This window comes from Pocillopora damicornis, chromosome 1 (assembly GCF_964200805.1).
Source record: "Pocillopora damicornis chromosome 1, jaPocDami1.2, whole genome shotgun sequence".
Classification (NCBI taxonomy): domain Eukaryota; kingdom Metazoa; phylum Cnidaria; class Anthozoa; order Scleractinia; family Pocilloporidae; genus Pocillopora; species Pocillopora damicornis.
Window position 1 is genome coordinate 9,487,364 of NC_142670.1, and position 19,986 is coordinate 9,507,349.

The window sequence follows — 19,986 nt, forward strand, 5'->3', positions numbered from 1 at the left end:
TACGTACACGTTCTTTTCAACCAAACATGACAGCGTTACACGTAGGCCAAAGGAATCAAGACTGATTGGAGCGCTTTACAGACCAATCATAAAGAGTAATGAGTGAATTGAAAGATTCAAGTATAAATGTAAAAGCGTTTAGTCAAAAATTCTGCAGTCTGATTGGCTTTTCTAATCCTTCACTATTTAACAATATTTGATCAACAGACCGAACTTTCTACCGGTGTACCGGTATAGTAACCTACTTGAGTTGGGAGAACACGACAAAAGTTTGTAAATCACTCACCCCAGGCTCTTTAATAACAAATTTTTCCCGCTTTCTTTTAACATCCCAAGTGGGTTTTCAAGCTAGTAAACATTTGAAAATTGCGGTCTGTTGCTTTTACAATATAACTTAGAACAAAGTAGATGGCTTAACCAGTACAATAAACGGTAGGGTTTTAACTAATCAGGGCGTAGTATCTAAGTTATTCCACAAGGCGTAGCAATTATGAGTGCGATGTCTGAATCAATCATAACGCAGAGAAAATCACCAGCGACAAATCTTATCGGTTAAGAATAAACCAACAAATCGTAGAAAACTTAGTAACAAGACAAGCTGGTGTTTTTATCCTCTTTGTTTACAAACGTATAGTGTCAGGCTAATCCCTTAAAAAAAAACTAACTCTCTATCATGACGCTGATAGATGTACTCTGTACCAGGTCACTTCTCCAACATGTCAGCTCGCCAACATTATTGGTCAACTCGTCAACAGCGACATATTTGCTCAACTCTCATTTCATAGTTTCAATTTTAAAAAGCTCAATCCGAGATTGATTTTCAATACTAATTAGTGATATACAGTGCGTAACGAGAATAGCCTATGTACAGATTGTAAAATAAAGAATCGTGTCTTGTGGTTAAGTTTTTGATGCCCCGCTGATTTTTACTGAGAGAATACTGTTATTTTCCTGAGAAGTCTGTGCTTGATTTTCGATTCAGGCTTTTCCCTCATAAGCTGTCAGGCGATAGAGATCTCATGCGAATAATCTTACCGTGGGAAAAAACCCATTTTACAACAATTTATCTGAAAAAATTTTTATGTAGTGTATTGTCAGAGTTTGGTATCCAACCCTGCTAGATTATCAATTTTGACCACTTACGAAATTGATCCTGGATGCAGGACTTCCGTTGTGTGAGCGATCTTCGTTTCTCTGGCCAAACGCGTACCGCTGACTTCGTCGCCACCCTGGAAAAGAAAAGTTGATGATATTTTGTCAGCAGTAAAAGCTTCCACACAAACTTTAACAACAGTTACCCTTATCTGAGGATGGTTCCAGACAATTTATGAAGTACAGAGAGGGAGCAAGCAGTAACTCCTCCCCAATCTCCATCCTTGGACAGCTTTTTATAGCTAGCGTACAAAACTGTGAGACGATTATCGCGAAAATCGCGAGTGATCGACGAAATATCGTGCCATAAAAACACTTATCTTGTAAATGTCGAAAGTAACCATTATCACTTTGTTTATGCTTTACTTCGCTCTTTGACTGGTCCAGAAAAATTGCACCACTCTTTCAACCAATCAGATTCAAAGCTAAAACCAATCTCGACTTGTTCACCCGCGTTTCAGAATGTTTGGTTTTTTTTTACTTGGACTTGTCGTATGGCTCTGAAAGGTAGCAGCTGTTGTTAAAACAATGACGATATAGTATTAAACCATTCAAACGAGTTTTTCTCTGGGCGATACATCTCTTCAACTCATTGATATACATTGGTGGTGGTTTCTTATATTATCCTTTAAGGCGGAAATTGGCGCACGGCTAGCCAGAATTGATCCCCTTGCACATGCCGGATGTTGAACTGCTGTGTGTCGTGTTCCCCACAAATGACTTACCCTTCTCTCAGATGGGAACCACTTCTTTCTCACTTCACGGTAAAGCAGGATACCGAACCTCATCCAAATGAATGCAAGGCAAAGGTTGATTGGAACTGACCCCAGATATGTCAGGTAAAATAATTCCTTCTGTTACTCTCCCTAAACGAAAAAAAAAAGTAATTCAAGAATAAATGAATAAATAAATAAATAAAGAGATTAAAAGAGTAAAAATATACATGTGAATAAATAACTAGAGGGGGGCCGGTCATTATTCATCACCTGGGGAAGGGGGGTAGGGGCAGGAGGATTTTGGTTCATTATGATCAATTGGACCTGATCACCCCCATAAGACTCTGTAATATCATCACAACCCCCACCCCACTACACCCCGCACACACACACATACACGCATACGCACCCCCCCTCCCCCCCCCCCCCACACACACACACAAACTTAAAAATAAAACAATTTGGTTTTTTTATGTTCCAAACAACATATATACACTCACTGACCTCGGTGAACACGCCTTGTAACTTGTGGCAAGGGAAAATTCCGTTGGCTAGATTATCCAAATCGTAGCGCGCTCGACAAAAGTAGTGAAACGTGCCATTTCGATCGCTGTTTTTCCAGCTGCAGGCGATGCAAAAAGGGACAATTCTAGAATGATCAATTTTCCTTTAACACGTGTCGCGGAAATTTCGTGGGTTTTATGTTCAACTACTAACACGCGCTTAAAAGTTCATTCATCGCTCACACGTACAAATCAGAGGAGCTCAGTATATTCTGCGAACTATATTTCTACTTTTAAGAGGCAAGAGAAATTTTCATGACACAAGTGCAAGACTCTAATGTAAAGCATATAATGTCAGCACATTACATACTTTATGGTTGGAATGTTATCTTACCTCCGGGCGTCTCGCAAATGTTGGCATTTCTTCTAGGCGTCGAGATAACAGGCCTCCATTCTTAGATATTTCCGCCCATTTGTCGTTACTATTTGACTGAGAATCTCGCCATTTTGAAATTTTCCGTTGTTCTCCACTCACCCAAGTCCAAACCCCGCCTTTCTTCTCTAAACCAATGTGCCACGCACTAGTATTCCAAGTACCACGTTTTTGAATCTCTTAATTGATAAACTGCTATTCTTCTTCAGTTTCGATGGAGACTAAGTAGCCTCCCTGACTGGAGCAGACATTCCTGTTGTTAACCCAAACTCTTTCCCATGTTGAAAAGATGCAAGAGGAGTTTTTGAAATAGGTTGCTTGGCATTCTATGGGAAGCAAATAAATAAATAAATGAAAAAATTTCTACTGACGATAACAATAATGCTGACACGAATATAGAAGCGATCCTCGATCCTCGATCCTTAAACAAACGATGGACATCAAAAACCCTCTACCTCACTAAAGCAAAAATTAGAATTAGGCTTCGTTTTACCAGTGGAAATTGTGCAGATCAGGGTAGTAGCGCCGTTATTCTTTGAATTTTTTCTTTTTTCTCCAACTTACGTTTTAATCACGTAATTCTAACAGGAAGTCTATGACTAATTATGTGCATAATCGGTCAGATATTATTTTTTTTTCCCGTTCAATTTAAGGTGCATAAATGATAAAATTGGAATTAAGCTGTCTCACCTGTTCCTGACAAATCCACCAACAAATGAAGGAAAAAATAAATAAATTGATTGTTAACTCAAGAATAACATTTGAAACAATGAAAAAGTTTATCAGATTTCGATTTAGACGCTGCTTATGTATTTTATTTGCTACATACCCTTTAACATCTACCCAGGACTTTTATTACCTTCCCTAGGGAGGAGACAGAGAAATTTTAAAAAATGCCGCATCTCCACAATTTACCAACCAGCTGAACAAAACTTGTGTAAAATTTTTTTAAGGATACGGTAGACATTCGCGAATGTCCATCGGAAAATTCTTTAAACAGGCTATTCAGAGTGCAGCTAGATTATAAAACAATGAAAACGATGTAAAATGCACTATCCAGAAAAAATAGTGTTTCGTTTTAGCTCACAACAATTCAAAACGGACGACGGCTGTTTCTTTAACCAAATGAATCGGGTATCAATTCTGACCGCTTGAATAAAAACTTCCGCACAATTTGAATCTTGATGGGTTGGTTTCCAAAATCTGTGAGGATTTTTCCATATTCTTGGGTGTTACTAAATTGTGGATCAGCAGACCGTGGAACCTGCGGAACCCACATATTTTGTTTTTTGTTGTTTTTGGTTTTTTTGTTTTGCTAAAAGAAGAGCATTGAGATAAGTATAAGTTTGCTTTTGGGTACAAAGAAGAAAAATTTAAAAGAAATTATATGTATTAATTGTCCATGACGTCCAACTTGGCGAGCAGTTAGCAGTCATCTACTCTGAGTGTTAATAACTGAACAATAATTCGAAAGCTGTAACGGTTTGGGTACCGCGATATTTGAATAACGCCTCATCCGAAGGCTCTCAGTGAACCTAAAATTTGGAATTCGTTGTAAATGACCCTGGAATGAGGAACACGAGGTGTAAAGTAACATTATCGCCCGTGATCCTCGTAGAATTTCGGGGTGAACCATTAAACATGACTGGAAAGAGGGCTGTATTAAAAACCCAATCTTATAATTTTTAATTTAAGCATAAATCAAAATAGAATCTCCGAGTGGCTGTAAGGAATTCCATAACTGAATTTTAATACGTAAATATTGTTTAATTTTAAGAGTTGTTTTAATTATTTTTTCTGTGAATGCACTTCACTTTAACCCCTCAGCGCATTCTTAAAATCAGCCATCGAAATTCATGAATAGCGATGGTGTTTTAACTTATTACGAGTAAGGAAAAAGTACACCAACCCAATCAATTTTTTTCCAAACCCCGGAAGGAAAGTTAAAGTATGTATCTGTCTAACCTAATGCTAATTTAAGTGGACCCTGTTGGGTAAGTAAGTTCGATCGCTTGTCTAAGCTCGTCAAACGTTTAGCAGCTATCTGACGCATAAAAAGAGGAGACACGTTTCCCTTTTCACATCTTGTCATAGTGACATAAAACGATAGAAACTAAGCTATCTGTTCCTGTTATCTTAAATATAGCTGCAAAAGCTGTTGTGCAGACAACCACGACGCGAACAACATGACCACCGCATGAATGTCTGTCTTGTGCTATTTGATCTTTGATTTCTTTGCACTATATGGAATCTAAAAGGCTTCAGGAATCCAATTTACGAGAGATCCTTCTCTAATTAATAACTAAGAGTTTATTGCGCACATCTTTACAGGCTGGCTTGTTTTGTTTTAATTAAGAGTGCCAAATAACCGCCACCTGACATTTTTCCTCAGATTGGTTTCACAAATTGGAAAGTTAGTTTCGACGGTTTCGTAGCTACAGCAGAACAAACAGGGATAACTAGCGTCGTACTTACCCAGCCTACAACATATTAAAAAGGTTTTGAAAAATTTTCAGGATTTAGTTCCATTTATCATCCACTTCATAATGCCTAAGATATGTAAAGGTTGCTGTTAAGAGCTGTAGTTACACTAAAATTTGATTCATCTCACCTGAGAGTTTTGGATTTGTGGCATCCTCGTAAAACGCTTTGGTACTAGTTTGAGTTTAATGCAAATCATGGTCTGTGTTCGCATTTTCATGGCTATAGTCTCCATTTTTACTTTTCTGTCATAGACGGACCAATAGACAAAAGGCAACTTGCACCAGATGTGGACCATTGTTTTTCTTAATACAATCGAAAAACCTCACGGCATTAAACCACTTTTTGTAGTTGAAGTTTTGTAAAGAAGCAGCTCAAAAATAATTGATGTTCAGAACTATTGTCTTTATGAGCTCTGCTAATGAAAAAGATTATTATTCATTCATCTCGCCGATGACATACTTAGCGTTTCAGTTGGTGGGTCTAATTACTTCGTATGCCTTCAACTTTGATGGACTAATTCGCTCATGTGTTAATTAGCGAGTATTATTACTTTCACAGCGCGGCAAACTCCGACATTTTACTCTCTTAGAATGTCTCTGCGCTCATGGAATAATCGATAATTTATTCTGGAAAATTCCCTAGTCCTAGCTACGATTTATTTAGTCAATCGAAGCTTAAAGCGTTTTGACCTATCGCATTTGAGCGGTGTAGAGAGAAATGTGCTTGTATATTCTAGAATAATTCTTTTTTTTTACTCTTCCGTCTTAATCGTATGCTTCGTCATTCATGTTTGTTTATAAATGGGTGTGACATAACCTCGACTGTTGTAAATTGTTAGGCACATTTATATAATCGACTCCTTCTCTGGCTTGTTGAAATTTCTCTTCAATGCTACGTCTCCGCTGTAGTGATATTTGGAAACCAGGCCAGTGGAAATATTCGGCATTTCTATCGCCAAGCTTTTTCCTTTAATAACAGCGTTTGGTGAGAAGTTTGTAAACTCAATAAGTGAAACGTCGAATATGAAATAATCATGCGGTAAGCGCAAAAAGTTGGCGCGTAAGAATCAAAAGATAAATACGTTCAATTAAAGGTGCGTGCTAGAGTGCTTCTTAAAGAAAGACAATTCGTGATATCTTGACACGAATTCCCGCCTCATCTGTAGTAGACTGTGGTCTTATTCGAAGGAAAGTCATCAAGATACTGAGCTATTAGAAATTTGAATTTATGGATTGATTTACTTCGATGAATCTTGCCTACAAATATAAGATCGCTTAGAAAATAAGCTTATAATCATAAAGAAGATAGGTTACAATTACACTGAACTGGTTGAGTGCTTAATCATTAATAAAAAGAAAGACCTCTTTTTAGCTGCAGATCGCAAGTCAGACCGATCGTAGCCTACTTATTGCTGTTAACTTAGTGATTGTACTAAGTAATTGACTGTCATTTCCGGTTGGCTGGATCCAATTATTTAAGTTACGTGCGATTTCAATTCAAAATTCAGCACAAGACTACATTTCAACTGCCCATACATCCCCAACCTCACTTGGATTGACCTGTGAGCTCTTACCTGTGGAGTTGTTCTTTATAGAAGATGGAAAAACGATATTCATCTTTCCTTTGAATCCCTCTCTGATCTGCAGATAGACAAGCAAAATGAAATTTGGTTCTTAGCACTAGTACTCGGATATTTATCCAAACAATAAAACTTGATGAGATGGAGTTGATAATCAGTTTAATGTTTTACTTACCTGACTGTTTCGCATGCAGTGTAGAGCGAAAATCAGGAAACCCTGCAGCATAAAAATGATTTCAAGGTCATTGATTTTTATAGTATACAAACAAATCAGTCAAATACCTATTAAGATTTCCAAGAAAGAAAGAAAATTGCATATCTTATAATGGAAAAAGAAGTCTGTCTTCTCTTGCATACTTAACTGCATTTTTGTTTTCAAATCAAAATTTTTAAAAAAATGTGATCACTGCAATGGTGTCCCACTTGGTTAGAAAGTAAAATAAAGATAGAGATTGAATAATTTTGAGTATTACCATCGAATACTGACCTGAGCAGAGTTAAGTATGGTGAAGATGTGAGCGAAAGCTTTATGTACAGGCGAAAGGAGACCGAATACCCATGTGACACCCAGCAGGGGAATCATTACCACGCATGCTTTGATGCTAATTCTAGGAGTGAAAAAGAGAAAATTCCTTTATTTTCCTTTGACAATGAATTTTCATTTTTAGATATCGTATGGCCTAACTGATTAAGGAATGAGGAAGTTAGGCGAATATAGCCTCACAGGAGGACATGGTAGCTTCTTCCACTCTTATGTTTTAGGTTTAGGTTGTGAATCTTACCGTATTTGCTGAGAATGATACTCTTCCCCTATCGGCTGCAACAAATTGCTCATCTCCTTTATGACTCGTACGAGTATCAAGATATTGAGCTGAAAAATACAATAAAAATAAATTGATTATTAGGATATGGTTGTCGAATAGCCAAAGTAGAAAGGATCCTTGCTAGAGACGTTATTAGTTTGGTAACTAGCTTGGGATGAAGAGTCATTTACAGGGAATAGAACTCCCAACTGTGGGACCTAGATTATGAGCTTCGATTCCCTGACTTCGAGCAAAAGAAATCGCGAACTAAAGTGTCTGAACTAAATGAAATATGCAAAGTGAATCCTCATGTTAAATCACATAAATTTAATGTCTCCTAAACTTCCTGCTCCTTTCATCTTGTTCAATGTTTTTTAAGAGTTACTTTTGCGCAAAAAACATATCTTGGTATATCAGTGTGAAACAGTGAGAAAACTTCAACGAGGAATGGGAAGAATCTTTTTCCTCATACTATGTAGTTAAAGTTGGAGAATGTATGAAGCTATCTATTTCCCGTGTAGACTTTGTACCAACAGGCTCTACTCGCTATTAAAGGCCATCACTTAGTCAAAATTGACCAGCATCCCTGTAAACAGCAGCTGCGTCCAAATTTTTTTGTGAGTAAATAGGAAAAGGAAAATAGTAAATGATGTGTGAGGTCATATCATACATATTTAATTCCTTTTTTAAAGATCAGAGAAAAAAATCTTTAGCAGCAAGTAGTCCAGGTATACCAATCACAATTACCAGCACTAATCATAAACTCACAACTTCAATGAAAGCCACAAAAGCGACGAATATCCAGATCAGGTTGTCAGACGAGGAAAGCCAGCAACTAAACTCGAAGAGGTGAGAGACACGAAAGAAACACAAATTGTCAGCAAATGAAATGATACCTGTCTCAAAATATATGAAAAAACAAAACAAAGAATTAAATGCAACGAATTAAAAGGAGAAGAGCAAGAAGAAATCGTCGAAGTTTTTTCTTACTATTTATCACTCGTATAGCTTCGTAACCCTTCTTTTCCAGCAGCGATGCCAAGTGACATGGCCACCATGATCACTGGAAGACCTACCCATAAAGAAAGGAAGGAAATCAAAACATTTTACTGCATGACAACACCAGATTTTGCGATCCGAAAGCATGTTTACAGTTACCAGTGCATGTTTTAAAATAATAAACTCACCCATGAGGTGACGTGATACATGTACATCTTGGTGTTAATGTTGTAAACCTTCACAACGAAGAAGTAGAGATAAATTCCCTCAATCAGCATCCAACAGAAAGCGGCCATCAAGAAATACTGCATCAGAGCTGCTATTGTAACACAGACAGCCTGTGGAAAGAAAGAGTTTTCGTATAATTCCCGTGGTGCTCCTTTCGACAAGATATATACGTTGCAAAGAGTAAACTCATTCTATGGATAGAAGGAGAGGCCACTGACTTTGTTTTCTGTGGCGTTCATTCCGGCGAGGAAGATGATCTGTCCAACTCCAAGAGACGTAGAAACACTCAGACGAATTTGAGAGAGAGGTTGACGAACATCTCTGGTGAATTAATAGTAAAAACAAGGAGAATGAATGAGACAAAACAACAAAAATAACAGTAACACAGTGAAGACAACAAGAACAGCAAAGGAAAAAAAAGTCAGCAAATTGCTGCAGAAAGGACAAAAAAGGAAAACATTCATAAACCGTGAAACCATAAGCTGTTCAGAAACTCTTGATGAGGCGTGAAATGAAGTTTAAATTTGTGAAGTATTCGACATGCATGTTCTCATTTGCATAGAGACTTGTATTGAGATCTCTTTTCTCACCAGCATAGTTGAGGAGAGTTAAGGATCGACCTAATTAATATTCAGGTACACTACTTACGTGAGACAAGAATAAAGTATTAATGTTAAAAGTATCCCGACGATGGAAAGGCTCAGTCCCACGTAAGTGATAGTTTTCAGAATTTTTTCGTCCTCCTCGGTGAGCTGTTACAAAAAAAGAAAGAGATAAAGAAAATGAAAGGAAAACATTAAGTTACTTAATTAAGCCCATAAAATTATTGGGTAAGACAAAAATTATTTGATTGCCTTTGTGCTGCCGTCGCAGTCCATTAAGACGGCAAAATGCGTCAAATGATTGCAACTGCAAACTGTTTCTTCGCAGTTGCTTTTTGATGTAATCACATGGCATCCTTCCTCTGAAAAGCTGTCACACATGACAAAAAGTAAGTTAACGAGGTGCACAAAATTATTTCTTGTCTGGGTAAGAGGTAATGTTTTATAATTTTTCGCTGCTTTTCCTCCATTGAAGTCTTAGTTGGGACAACATTTCAATCAGACCTCTCCTCCTCTCTTTCACGAAAGCGTTAACCTGCACAAAAGTATCTGACTGAGAAAGTATATTCATTCTCCTCCGTACTTAATTTAATTGAGGAGGAATATATACTTTACAATAGTGTTTTGTAGTTTTTTTACCTTTCGCTTAAGCCACTCCAAAACATACAACGCTTCTCTGCTGTCAAGACCTGAAAATAGATTTTATCGCGTGAGAATAAATCAAATCAACGCTCTGCAACTAATTTTCATGTTACCTTCAGGTTTTTGAACTTAAGGATGACATTTTCTCGCAATTTCTCTGGCTTGGGGTCCATAGTTACGGCCATTATCCTGGAGTTGAGATACCTATGAAAAAATTGTATTTGAAAATGGACCAGAACCAAGGAAGCAATATTACATACTTTTGGCAGATTTAAGCAAGGTGGAATGGTCAGAGACAAGCAGGGAGCCTTTGTATGTTCAGTTTAGTTGAACTTAGATCTTATGTGTTATCGTGTAATGTGCTTTGGGGGGAAACGAAGTGGAGTAATATGAAAATAACGTCACCTTTGATTGTCTGTTTCACTCGTGATGGCTTGATCTGTCAGAAGTAGTTCATGCAGATTCTCGAACACAAATGCAACTACCAATGATTCTTAAAAACCCAAAGAATCAAAAATTAAAAAAACCCACAAAATCGAGATTTTCATCAGGCTCTGAGGTATGTGAAATTGGAAGGAAGGCGTATGATTAAAGAAAATAGACTGTGTACACATTTTTATGAGGATTTATTTCAATACAGAAATTTCGATTGGAGAAACCAAGGTAATGAAAAGTTGTAAAGTTAACACGCTGGTTAATACGAACCATTGTCTTCAAAATTTGAAGAAGCGATATCGATTCTCGCTTGCCATCGTTGTTCCTCAAAGTGGAAGTCACTCGCATTCTGGCGATAGACTTTTTGAATGTCCAAAACTGTCGAAAAAAAAAACAGTCAATGACAAATGAAAGCACTTACGGTGAAATTTACAATAGCACATATACAGAAACTTACGTTCTGCGGTGTACCCAAAATATGTCATAATCTTATTGAATGGAAGTGTATTTTTTTGTATCTTATTCGCCCTTCAACGACTATTCGACAATTTCAACCATTTTAAAACGTTTTTTCAATGTAAAACTGATTAAAAGTGAGTAGTGCTGCACTGACCCCAATTGTGAAAACTCACTTCATTCCTCAAACCGTTTGGTCGGAGAACTATAAAGTTCATTAGGGAGTTTTTAGGAGTACAGTTAAAAATCTTGCATTTACAAGTATATGCATCGCAGTCGATAGGCAAATTTTGAGCTCATTGTATAGTATGAAGTATGTGGAAAGTATTTGTAAGATTTGACAATTTCAGTTAGTAAAGTGTTACTCACCAGTCTATTATTTAAGAAAAGTTTCAATAAACAGAGCGAGAAGAAGGGTTTCACAATTTGAAAGATTCTGATTTTCTATTGTTGATTGTTCAAGAATACCTTGAATTTCGTTCTTCACCGCAAAAAATCAAAGTATTAAACAAATTGAAAGAACAGATGAATCGATGACATTCAACGATAACATTTCATGTAGGTTGGGCTTATAACAACCCATTCGGTCAGTCAGCAAGTCAGTACAAAACAGAGGAACAGACTTTGAAACTAAACAGGTTTAGAGGTTGAAATCTCACCCATCGTTGGGGAAACGATCCTTTCTGAAGGTCTCATTCCACTCAGGTGTCGTTTGCTATAATTAACAGCAAATTTCTCCACGGCCTCTGCCACCTTAAAGATGGATTTTTTCAGAGTTTTAACCTCTTCTATATCGGCCTTGTTTTTTGTGACGTTCTTGATTTTGAAGGTGAAATCTTCAAACACAGTTACAGCCTCCTACAATCACATAAAATATTTCCAGGTTATTAACCAGCCAGTCTCAAATGTACAATAAATATTAAGAACGCGAAAAAAGTCTAGCAGGAGGCCCCAAATGGTGTCCAGGGTATTCATTGGCTAAAGAACTCTTTTAGGAGCCTGGATTGTATTTTAAGCCTCATCATTTTCTCTCATATGGCTTAATGGTGGTTTCTACTTAAAGGTCAGATATTTACTTTTTATCGTTTAAAAACATATATCAAGGTTAAAACGCCTTTAAGTTATGAAAATTACATACTTGTATGGAAGCCCTTTTGGTAATATTTATTCCGCCAAATCTTGAAACATACTCATTTGCCTGGAATAAAAATTAATGTCTGTCACATTTGTAAACGGAGAAGGTCCTGAAAATGAACATGCATAAAAAAGCTAAATGACTATTTAGGAAACATACCAGCAGCTGAACTGGCGATTGTGACGGCGAAGGCGAAGGCGAAGGCGAAGGCGAAGGCGAAGGCGAAGGCGAAGGCGAAGGCGAAGGCGAAGGCGAAGGCGAAGGCGAAGGCGAAGGCGAAGGCGAAGGCGAAGGCGAAGGCGAAGGCGAAGGCGAAGGCGAAGGCGAAGGCGAAGGCGAAGGCGAAGGCGAAGGCGAAGGCGAAGGCGAAGGCGAAGGCGAAGGCGAAGGCGAAGGCGAAGGCGAAGGCGAAGGCGAAGGCGAAGGCGAAGGCGAAGGCGAAGGCGAAGGCGAAGGCGAAGGCGAAGGCGAAGGCGACGGCGACGGCGAAGGCGACGGCGAAGGCGAAGGCGAAGGCGAAGGCGAAGGCGAAGGCGACGGCAACGGCGACGGCGACGGCGACGGCGACGGCGATGGCGAGGTTGTAAGTGATGAATCTATAAAGAAAATGTTTATCAAGACTACCTCATACTAAAAAAATGCCTTAGTAATACATTGTAAGAGCAAGAATGCCGACTTTAAGCGGCGTAAGGAAATGGCCGCTATGAACTTTAAAAATCCCTAAATGCACTCGATTTTTGATTGGTTAGGCAGAACACTCTTATTGTTTTCTTTGCACTATTTCGGTCTTTCGCACACGACTTGAAAGATCAATGTTCAGATACGGCTACACGATGTTTTTCGAAAACTTGATGCAAAAATATTAGTAAATGAAATAATAGTGAAAAAAAACATTCCTTAATCAGTGGTTAAACATATAATATGAGTACACATTTGCCCACTTTTTGTCATAACAGCTCGCTTCCATGGGGATTGAAAAATACGCAAAATTTGCGCGTGTATTTATTGTCAAACCACCGAATATGACGTATTCATTTCTTATTTCGTCTCGAACTGTTTCCGATTTACTGCCCTTTTTTAAATTTCTTTAGCTTAACCGAGATCGTCTTTGTGGAAAATATTTGATTCAGCGTTTTTATTTGAATAATTTGATGGATTTGTTAATTAAGGCATAACGAGAGAAAATGATCAGGAAGCTCCTTGTCCAGGCTTTGAAATATGTCAGTTGTGAGAGGATTCACATAAAAGCAAGTATCTATCTGATCTTCTGTTGTAATGACCACTAGAAACTTCTTTGCTTGAATTTAAGTTTACAGGTTAAAAAACTACTGTGCATGTTTTCAGTCAAGCAAACAGAAACGCACAACGCAAAGTGAAACTCGAATTGTTTACTCATTATAACAACCTTAGTGAAAAGTAAGTGAAAACGTGACTCTAGCCTTCTACCGTATTTAGTTTTCGTGTGACAACGGTTTTTTTAAGCCGTAACACTCTAAGAAATTTGATATGTGAGGGAAGGGTCGCACTTGGGACAAGTTTTCCAAATTATGTTTACTTTACGGTTGAAACCTATCGTCGAAGAAAATTTCCAAGCGCGGCTCTAATTTTTGCAATTAAAAAAAAGATTAATTTGAAATCGTAGAAAACATCAGAAGCACCTTAGTGCTTGGGTGGGGCAGGCAGATTTGAAAAGAGTCAAGTTAAACAAAAGAAATCCCAGCGGTGACTGTCAACGCTTGTAAGTGAACCTTGGAGAACACGAGAGAACTTTCTAAATCTTTGCGCTTAAGATATGGATGGTCGTCAGTTATATTATGGAAAATCTCATCCACAGGACGCGTATCTTTTCTTCCGAGCTGTGAACATGAGCTCTAGTTTCGAGTCTACTTCAGTTCTCATTGTGTGAAAACACTGGCAATTTCCTCTCACTGGTGCGACTCTACTCCTTTCGGTTGCGATTACGTACTTCCGTGGTATTTTATCTCAGAAAAGTAGAACACTTTTCCCAAGTGCGGTTCAAGGCAAACGTTTGAAAATAAATAAAGAAATTAATGATGGTTACATAAATACATCACAGGACAATTAGATTTTTGGATTAACCACAGCAAAGCCGTATGCCTTAGGGTGATAGTCATGTTTTGCTTAATTAAACGATTGTTGTAGAACCACCAACTTGTACACGAAACGCATCGTTTAATCTTTCAATTCACATATTGCCTTCCGATTACTAAACATGAAAAGTATCATGCTCTTTTGTAGAGAGCTTCGATCGCCAGTTAGATTGATTAGGCACTCACCAATTTTTTTTTCTCTGCAAGTTCGCGTGCACTTTATCTTGTTGCATTCTGTATAACACTCATAATCTTCACAATAGCAGGTCTTTTTGCTAAAAAAATGCTGTTCGCCAATTGTAAGGTTAAATTTTGTAGCCTTGCACGTCTTAAAAATGATATTCCCTTTGTGTTCCGTTTTAATGCATTGATATACCAATGGGCTATACGTCTGACTACAATACTGTTCGCAAGGCTTGGAATTGCGATTTTGCCCATTCTTGCAGAAGGTTACGGAACAATTAAGATTGCATTTGCCATCAGTGAAATTGCAATTCTGCATCCATCTCTTCTTGTCATATTCTAATGTGCAAGATATATCAACGTGGTCTCGATAATTGATCTGGGAAGAGTTTTCCCCAATAGCTGAAAAATATGCAAGACAATATTTCAATAGATTGGTCCTGGTTTTCAATTATTATAACGAAGCTCGATAGTAAACGTCAGGAAAGTCGCTGTGGATCGAAAAATTTGGGTCATCTTGCGTATCGAACGCGTTCGTCGCGCCACCGAGTCCAGACCTCCCTCTTTTTTCGCTCTGCCGCTACTATTGCGTTGTCAACTATCGCACTCCGGCTGTTTCACGAGATAAACGTCTAGACAGGCTTATGTTTCAAAAAAATATAATAATGTTAGGAATTGGTCCATGCTGAGCAGCAATACCATGATATTCAACAATAACTCATGCATTTATTTACACCTTTGTCCATCAATTAACCAAAGTAAATTTCCTTCACGTTTGGGAAACAAAAGAAAAACCGGGTTGCTCGCACGCATTTAACACTTACACCTATAAATAAGCTCGTTATCTCGTCTTGAAGTATAATTTCAAACCTTATTCATCTTAGTAACCCTCATTAACCTTGGTGGCGGTTCTAAAGTTTAAGCTGTAGCTTTGTTCCATGTTATTCAACGACTTATCAATGTAACAGAATCACAACCTCCCCCTTTTTGGGCCAAATTTTATTTTAGCTCACACTTACATACAAAAAGTAATCACAGCCCTACCTGCTCTCACGGATTGCATCATCAAAGTCTGGATAGCTGAAGTACGAATGTAAAAAATAAATTTAGTTTCTTGCTTTCACGGAAATATACTTTTCATATCATCAGAGTCACCTATTTGTATCGCAATTGCCGAAGTTGGAGGAGGCGCACGTCTACAGAGTATATCTTTGACGCATTCAATTTATTGATTAAAATGACTGAAGTTGTTTGTTATTCGTGGTTATCTAAGGAAATTCACATTGAGAAAATCACGACAATAAACTGATAAGAATTTCTAGTCGTGTTTCTCTCCACTTCTTGAGCGCTTTAGCCACTTCCTAACTGCTTTACTACAGAACAGCGCACATTCAAGGCTTCCCTACTTGTTTTGTAATAAAGAGTCCGTTAAATTCCCCACGCGTTACTTTCAATTTTCAAAACAGACATAGACTTGATAGGGAACAACAGTGCCGTCAACTTGCTCTATACTCTCATAAAGCACGCTAAAATAAGCCAATCACAATCCTTGTTAGAATGGTTCGAATAATCTGACTGGTTGAACTAGTTTAAAGCCGTTAAAAATGTTATAGCCGAATTCACAGGAACATGAAGATTGCTCGGGACAGAGCCGTAAAACTCGGCTGCTGTGACTTCCACTCAACGCAACCAAAAGGATATCAAAGCAAGCTCTTATTCGTTCCCTCGAAGGGCGGCTAATGTTAACGTTATTTCTGAGGATTGCTTCACTGCAATGACCGGAGAACGCCATGATGAGCAAGCTGTAATGAACCTAAGAATGGTCGTGGTCGCTCTGATACCGTCATAATTTATGATGAATTTTGACAGTCATGCCACTGACTATTTTTGTTATGTCAGTTATGTTTTGTAGAAAAGGTTGTGGTTATTGATCGCGGTGAATAACAATAAAAGCTAAGTTTTTCGTTTGTCTCACGATGTAGTCACGTGTGATGTAGATCGCGACGTTTCGACTGCATACTGCTAGTCTTCTTTAGGCGATGAGGTCGACTAGTCATGCGTGATCTTATAAAGCATGATGCTCTGCTGTGATTTGTTGTTTTTCAACAGCTCTGATTGGTGCATTTCGATCCTTGCTGATAAGTGATTTGCTCCCTCGGCGGTCCGCTGTCGCACGGCTCTCCTGTTGTTGTGTTTTTTGTGCGTGTAGTAATAAGGGCCACGATCAATAAACTTTACTTCGTTCCAGAGTGGCTTATGTCCGTTGTTGTGGGCATGCTCTGAAACGGCGGAGGTCTCGCTACGGGCGAGTCGAATGTCTCGATCGATCGCAGGGTCAAAGAGACAATTCACATAAGACTTCACCCTAACAACATCAACAGGGATAGTGGAATAGAAATTCCAGAAGCGTGGATGCCCACGATCAAAAAATCAACCAAAGAAAGCACGCGTTATTTCCGAACTTTAATAGAGATTTGCCTTGTTAGCCGCGATGCGGTAGTGGTTCTATTTTTTGTGTACAAATTGACAATTTTTAATTCCTAATCTACTCCATGTAACAGGAAGGGACACTTCAATGATAACCCAATTTTGATTCATTGCATCCGGTGTCAAACAAAAGATATCACTGTAGCGCCTATCTATTATAAGAGCCTCAGAATGTTAGGCCAAAATTTGACTGTTTGTGTAGTTGTGTGTCATTGGATACGAATGAATATCAATTTGCTTTTAATAGTTATAATTATATAATTTTTAACATATCTTAAATGCTTGTTACTTTCTCGTCCGTTTTTTTCTTAACTGTCATATTCATATGTTAATTTTTGTAAGTAAGAAGGACTAAAAAAAAAAAAAAACCCGGCGAGGTCGAACCCTTGTTCCTTTTTGTCACCAATTTTTTGTTGGAACTCAAAAAAACTTTTCATTAAATATGAATGATTGTACGTAGCTTTAACTAATCAGCTTCTACTGATCATCGTTTTATCGATCTAAATAGATGTAAATGATGTTTCAGCGTTAAAAAAGAATGGAAGTAGTCCACCAAGTTATTAATTTGCCTCAAAGTCAGAATAAAAACATGAGTCAGATGTTTTAGGCAGGTAGATGAAAAAACACATGTACCACTCCAATTATATCCAAACTCCGAGTTAAACTGTTGTTAAATTTTGCATCTGTTTAAACTTATTCGAATTCTGGTTGAACCAAGTTATAACGTTCGCTCGCCAGAAGAAAAAGTTACAAAAAAATTATTGAAAGCGGACGGTTTCATAAGTCGTTTAGCGCGAAAGACAGGATAACAGCAAAAATATTTTGTCGCGTGATCCGAATTGATGCTGTTTGACACACCGCCATGACGCCTAAATTAAAAATTACAATGACTGCCACACGAATGTGCCATTCTGGCTTACTTTTTTCCAATTATTTTGCATCGAACAGAAAGTAGATAAACACCCGGCCCCAGTTGATCAAAGGATGAATAAATTTATCCACAGGATAAGCTTATCCGGTATATAAGAAGACTATCGATTGGATAGTTATCCAGCGGATAAAAAGTTGTTGCATAAAGCACGGATAGCGAAGCGTTCAGGCAGTTGCCATGGTGATAACTGCGAAAATGTTGCAAGAACTGCATACCACTTTATGGTAGAACTGCTAACAGAAACTTATGAATTAAAGGGTTCATACATTTTGTACAAATTATATGCAGCAACGGTATATTGTATTGCTTCTCGTCCAAAACGATACCTGGATCTCAATTCAGAGTCAGTGTAAGACTCTAAGGGATCGAGCTGGCAGTGGAAAATTCTTCTCTTTCTACGACTTTGATTGTCGGGCAAGTTACACCGGAGAAGATGTAACTGTCGAGCGGCCATTTTATAATTTTTTTTCCGGTGCATAAAAATGTTTATTGTTTCTTTAGAGGGCACGGTAACGAATCTTGCAATCTGATTGGTTCTTTACCCGGTCAGTATTTTCCTATCTCTGCCCACGGGCCACGGTAACGCTTTCGTGAGTCGCCGAGTACATCCCAACTTTCGTTGTCATTTTTTCATAAATATACCTCGTTTTCCAGCTGGGCAGTATTTTTAAGCAAACACGTCGGTCACTACCTCAAGCCGATAAATAACCTATGAATCCTCTCTTTTCTCTCTATCAAATCACTTTGGTTGACAGAAAAATATTGGTTTCAGAATGAATTTGTATAAACAATAGTGTCATTACGTTGGTTGACAAGCGGCCTAAAAACTGTCTGCAATTAATTTTAATCGTTCACAAAAAGTACCCAGAAAGTTGAAACGTGAGGTATTTGGTTACTGTTAAACTGAACGATGGAACTTTCATTCATTTAATATCTGAATTTTCTCGAGCAATTTGTTCATAGTAAAAAAAAGCGAGCGAAGTTTTAATTTAAGTTCTACAACAAATATACGCTCCTGGTGAGTCTTTCCAATTCCGTTCAATTTGGACATTTGTACCTTAAATTGCACAACAGAAATTGAAGGAATTGAGAAAAGGCTGCATTAAATTCCCTTGTGTCTCGTTGGAGTGTGCCGTTCGAATTTAATTTTTGTGAAGGAAAGATCAGAGTTAAACACGCCATTACAGCAAACAAACGAGCAAACCCTCACAACTTCAAAATAAAAAATTGAATTTACTCACAATTACTTTCCTCGCCGTTTACTTAATGAACAGAGGTAAATCTTGGTACATGAATGAATAGTCGATGAGAGTAAATAATACTTTCCGTTAGATCATTAACTGATTTTTTAAGAAAACATTGTCGTGACAGTCCTTGCCAAACTAGTTCTGTTGGTTTTCAAATGTTCCTACGATTTTTTTTTTCTTGCGCGCTCTCTAATTGACAGGTGTCAGATTGTGACAGATACTTGTAAAAATAATGTTTCAAAGTTTGTTTGGAAGCCTTTTAAATCACCTTTATCGTTACGGAAATGAAAATGTTTCGCTGAGGCATCTCTCATAAATTTGCATCACCTCTATTTTAACTACCATTTACTCACTCAAAAATTGTTCAGTTTATGGAAGATCTTGCCGTATTTACGGCCATAAGTCATTCGGGTTCTTTCGGAAAGAATTTCGTCAAGTTTAAAAACAATAAATATGTTATTTACCGGCTAAGGGTCGGTCCGTATGGTGAAAAACTGTGACCTCGGTCTTGAAAATGCTTTTCAAGACCTCGGTCTCAGTTTTTCACCATACGGACCTCCCAGCCGGCAAATAACATATATATACCACCTGCCTAACCATGTATAAATTTATCCGTTGGATAGCGAGTGGATAGCTTTATCCATACTTTGAACAACCGATATGACGCCATGGGTAAAATTTATCCGCTGGATAGCGATTTATCTAGCGGATAAGAAGTTATCCATCCTTTGAACAACCGGGGCCTGAAAACTAATGCTAAAAATCCATTTATTTTGGAGATAATCTGGAAGCCTATAACATATATCTGTAGAGCTTGGAACGTTCTGTATTAGAATACCTAATAAACACAACATGAATTA

General features: G+C 37.9%; 3 protein-coding genes and 1 long non-coding RNA gene across 5 annotated transcripts in view; 1 reads left to right on the top strand and 3 right to left on the bottom strand.

The window, feature by feature from the left end:
* LOC149051840 (replication factor C subunit 1-like) overlaps nt 1-19,986 on the top strand; it is a 362,202-nt gene that overhangs the window by 254,798 nt on the left and 87,418 nt on the right. The gene's annotated exons all lie outside the window — the stretch shown is intronic.
* Nucleotides 163-2,220, bottom strand: LOC149051856 (uncharacterized). Its single transcript, XR_016183470.1, has 3 exons — nt 1,878-2,220; nt 1,144-1,229; nt 163-348 (listed from the first exon to the last, which is right to left on the bottom strand). It is a non-coding gene; the product is annotated as an uncharacterized LOC149051856 (long non-coding RNA).
* Nucleotides 6,309-8,737, bottom strand: LOC149051857 (adhesion G protein-coupled receptor D1-like). The gene is made up of 6 exons (XM_089190411.1): nt 8,661-8,737; nt 8,439-8,505; nt 7,650-7,738; nt 7,355-7,475; nt 7,043-7,084; nt 6,309-6,928 (listed from the first exon to the last, which is right to left on the bottom strand). Exons 1-6 carry the CDS (start codon nt 8,726-8,728, stop codon nt 6,803-6,805), a joined length of 513 nt encoding a protein of 170 aa, XP_089046537.1. The 5' UTR covers nt 8,729-8,737; the 3' UTR covers nt 6,309-6,802.
* On the bottom strand, nt 9,740-12,325 carry LOC113687097 (adhesion G protein-coupled receptor L4). Its single transcript, XM_027204804.2, has 7 exons — nt 12,171-12,325; nt 11,692-11,890; nt 10,847-10,954; nt 10,547-10,634; nt 10,255-10,345; nt 10,139-10,188; nt 9,740-9,869 (listed from the first exon to the last, which is right to left on the bottom strand). The coding sequence occupies exons 2-7, from the start codon at nt 11,726-11,728 to the stop codon at nt 9,740-9,742; spliced, it is 504 nt and encodes a 167-aa protein (XP_027060605.2). The 5' UTR covers nt 11,729-11,890; nt 12,171-12,325.

Coding starts and splice junctions, on each gene's coding strand:
- LOC149051857 (XM_089190411.1), bottom strand. CDS start 8,728: ATGGTGGCCATGTCACTTGGCATCGCTGCTGGAAAAGAAGGGTTACGA. Junction 7,739..8,438: donor TTGTGGCTTTCATTGAAGTT/GTGAGTTTATGA, acceptor TGTATTTTTCAG/CTCAATATCTTGATACTCGT. Junction 6,929..7,042: donor ACTGCATGCGAAACAGTCAG/GTAAGTAAAACA, acceptor GTCTATCTGCAG/ATCAGAGAGGGATTCAAAGG.
- LOC113687097 (XM_027204804.2), bottom strand. CDS start 11,728: ATGAGACCTTCAGAAAGGATCGTTTCCCCAACGATGG. Junction 10,955..11,691: donor GATCGTTTCCCCAACGATGG/GTGAGATTTCAA, acceptor TTTTTTCGACAG/TTTTGGACATTCAAAAAGTC. Junction 10,346..10,546: donor AGTGAAACAGACAATCAAAG/GTGACGTTATTT, acceptor ATTTTTTCATAG/GTATCTCAACTCCAGGATAA.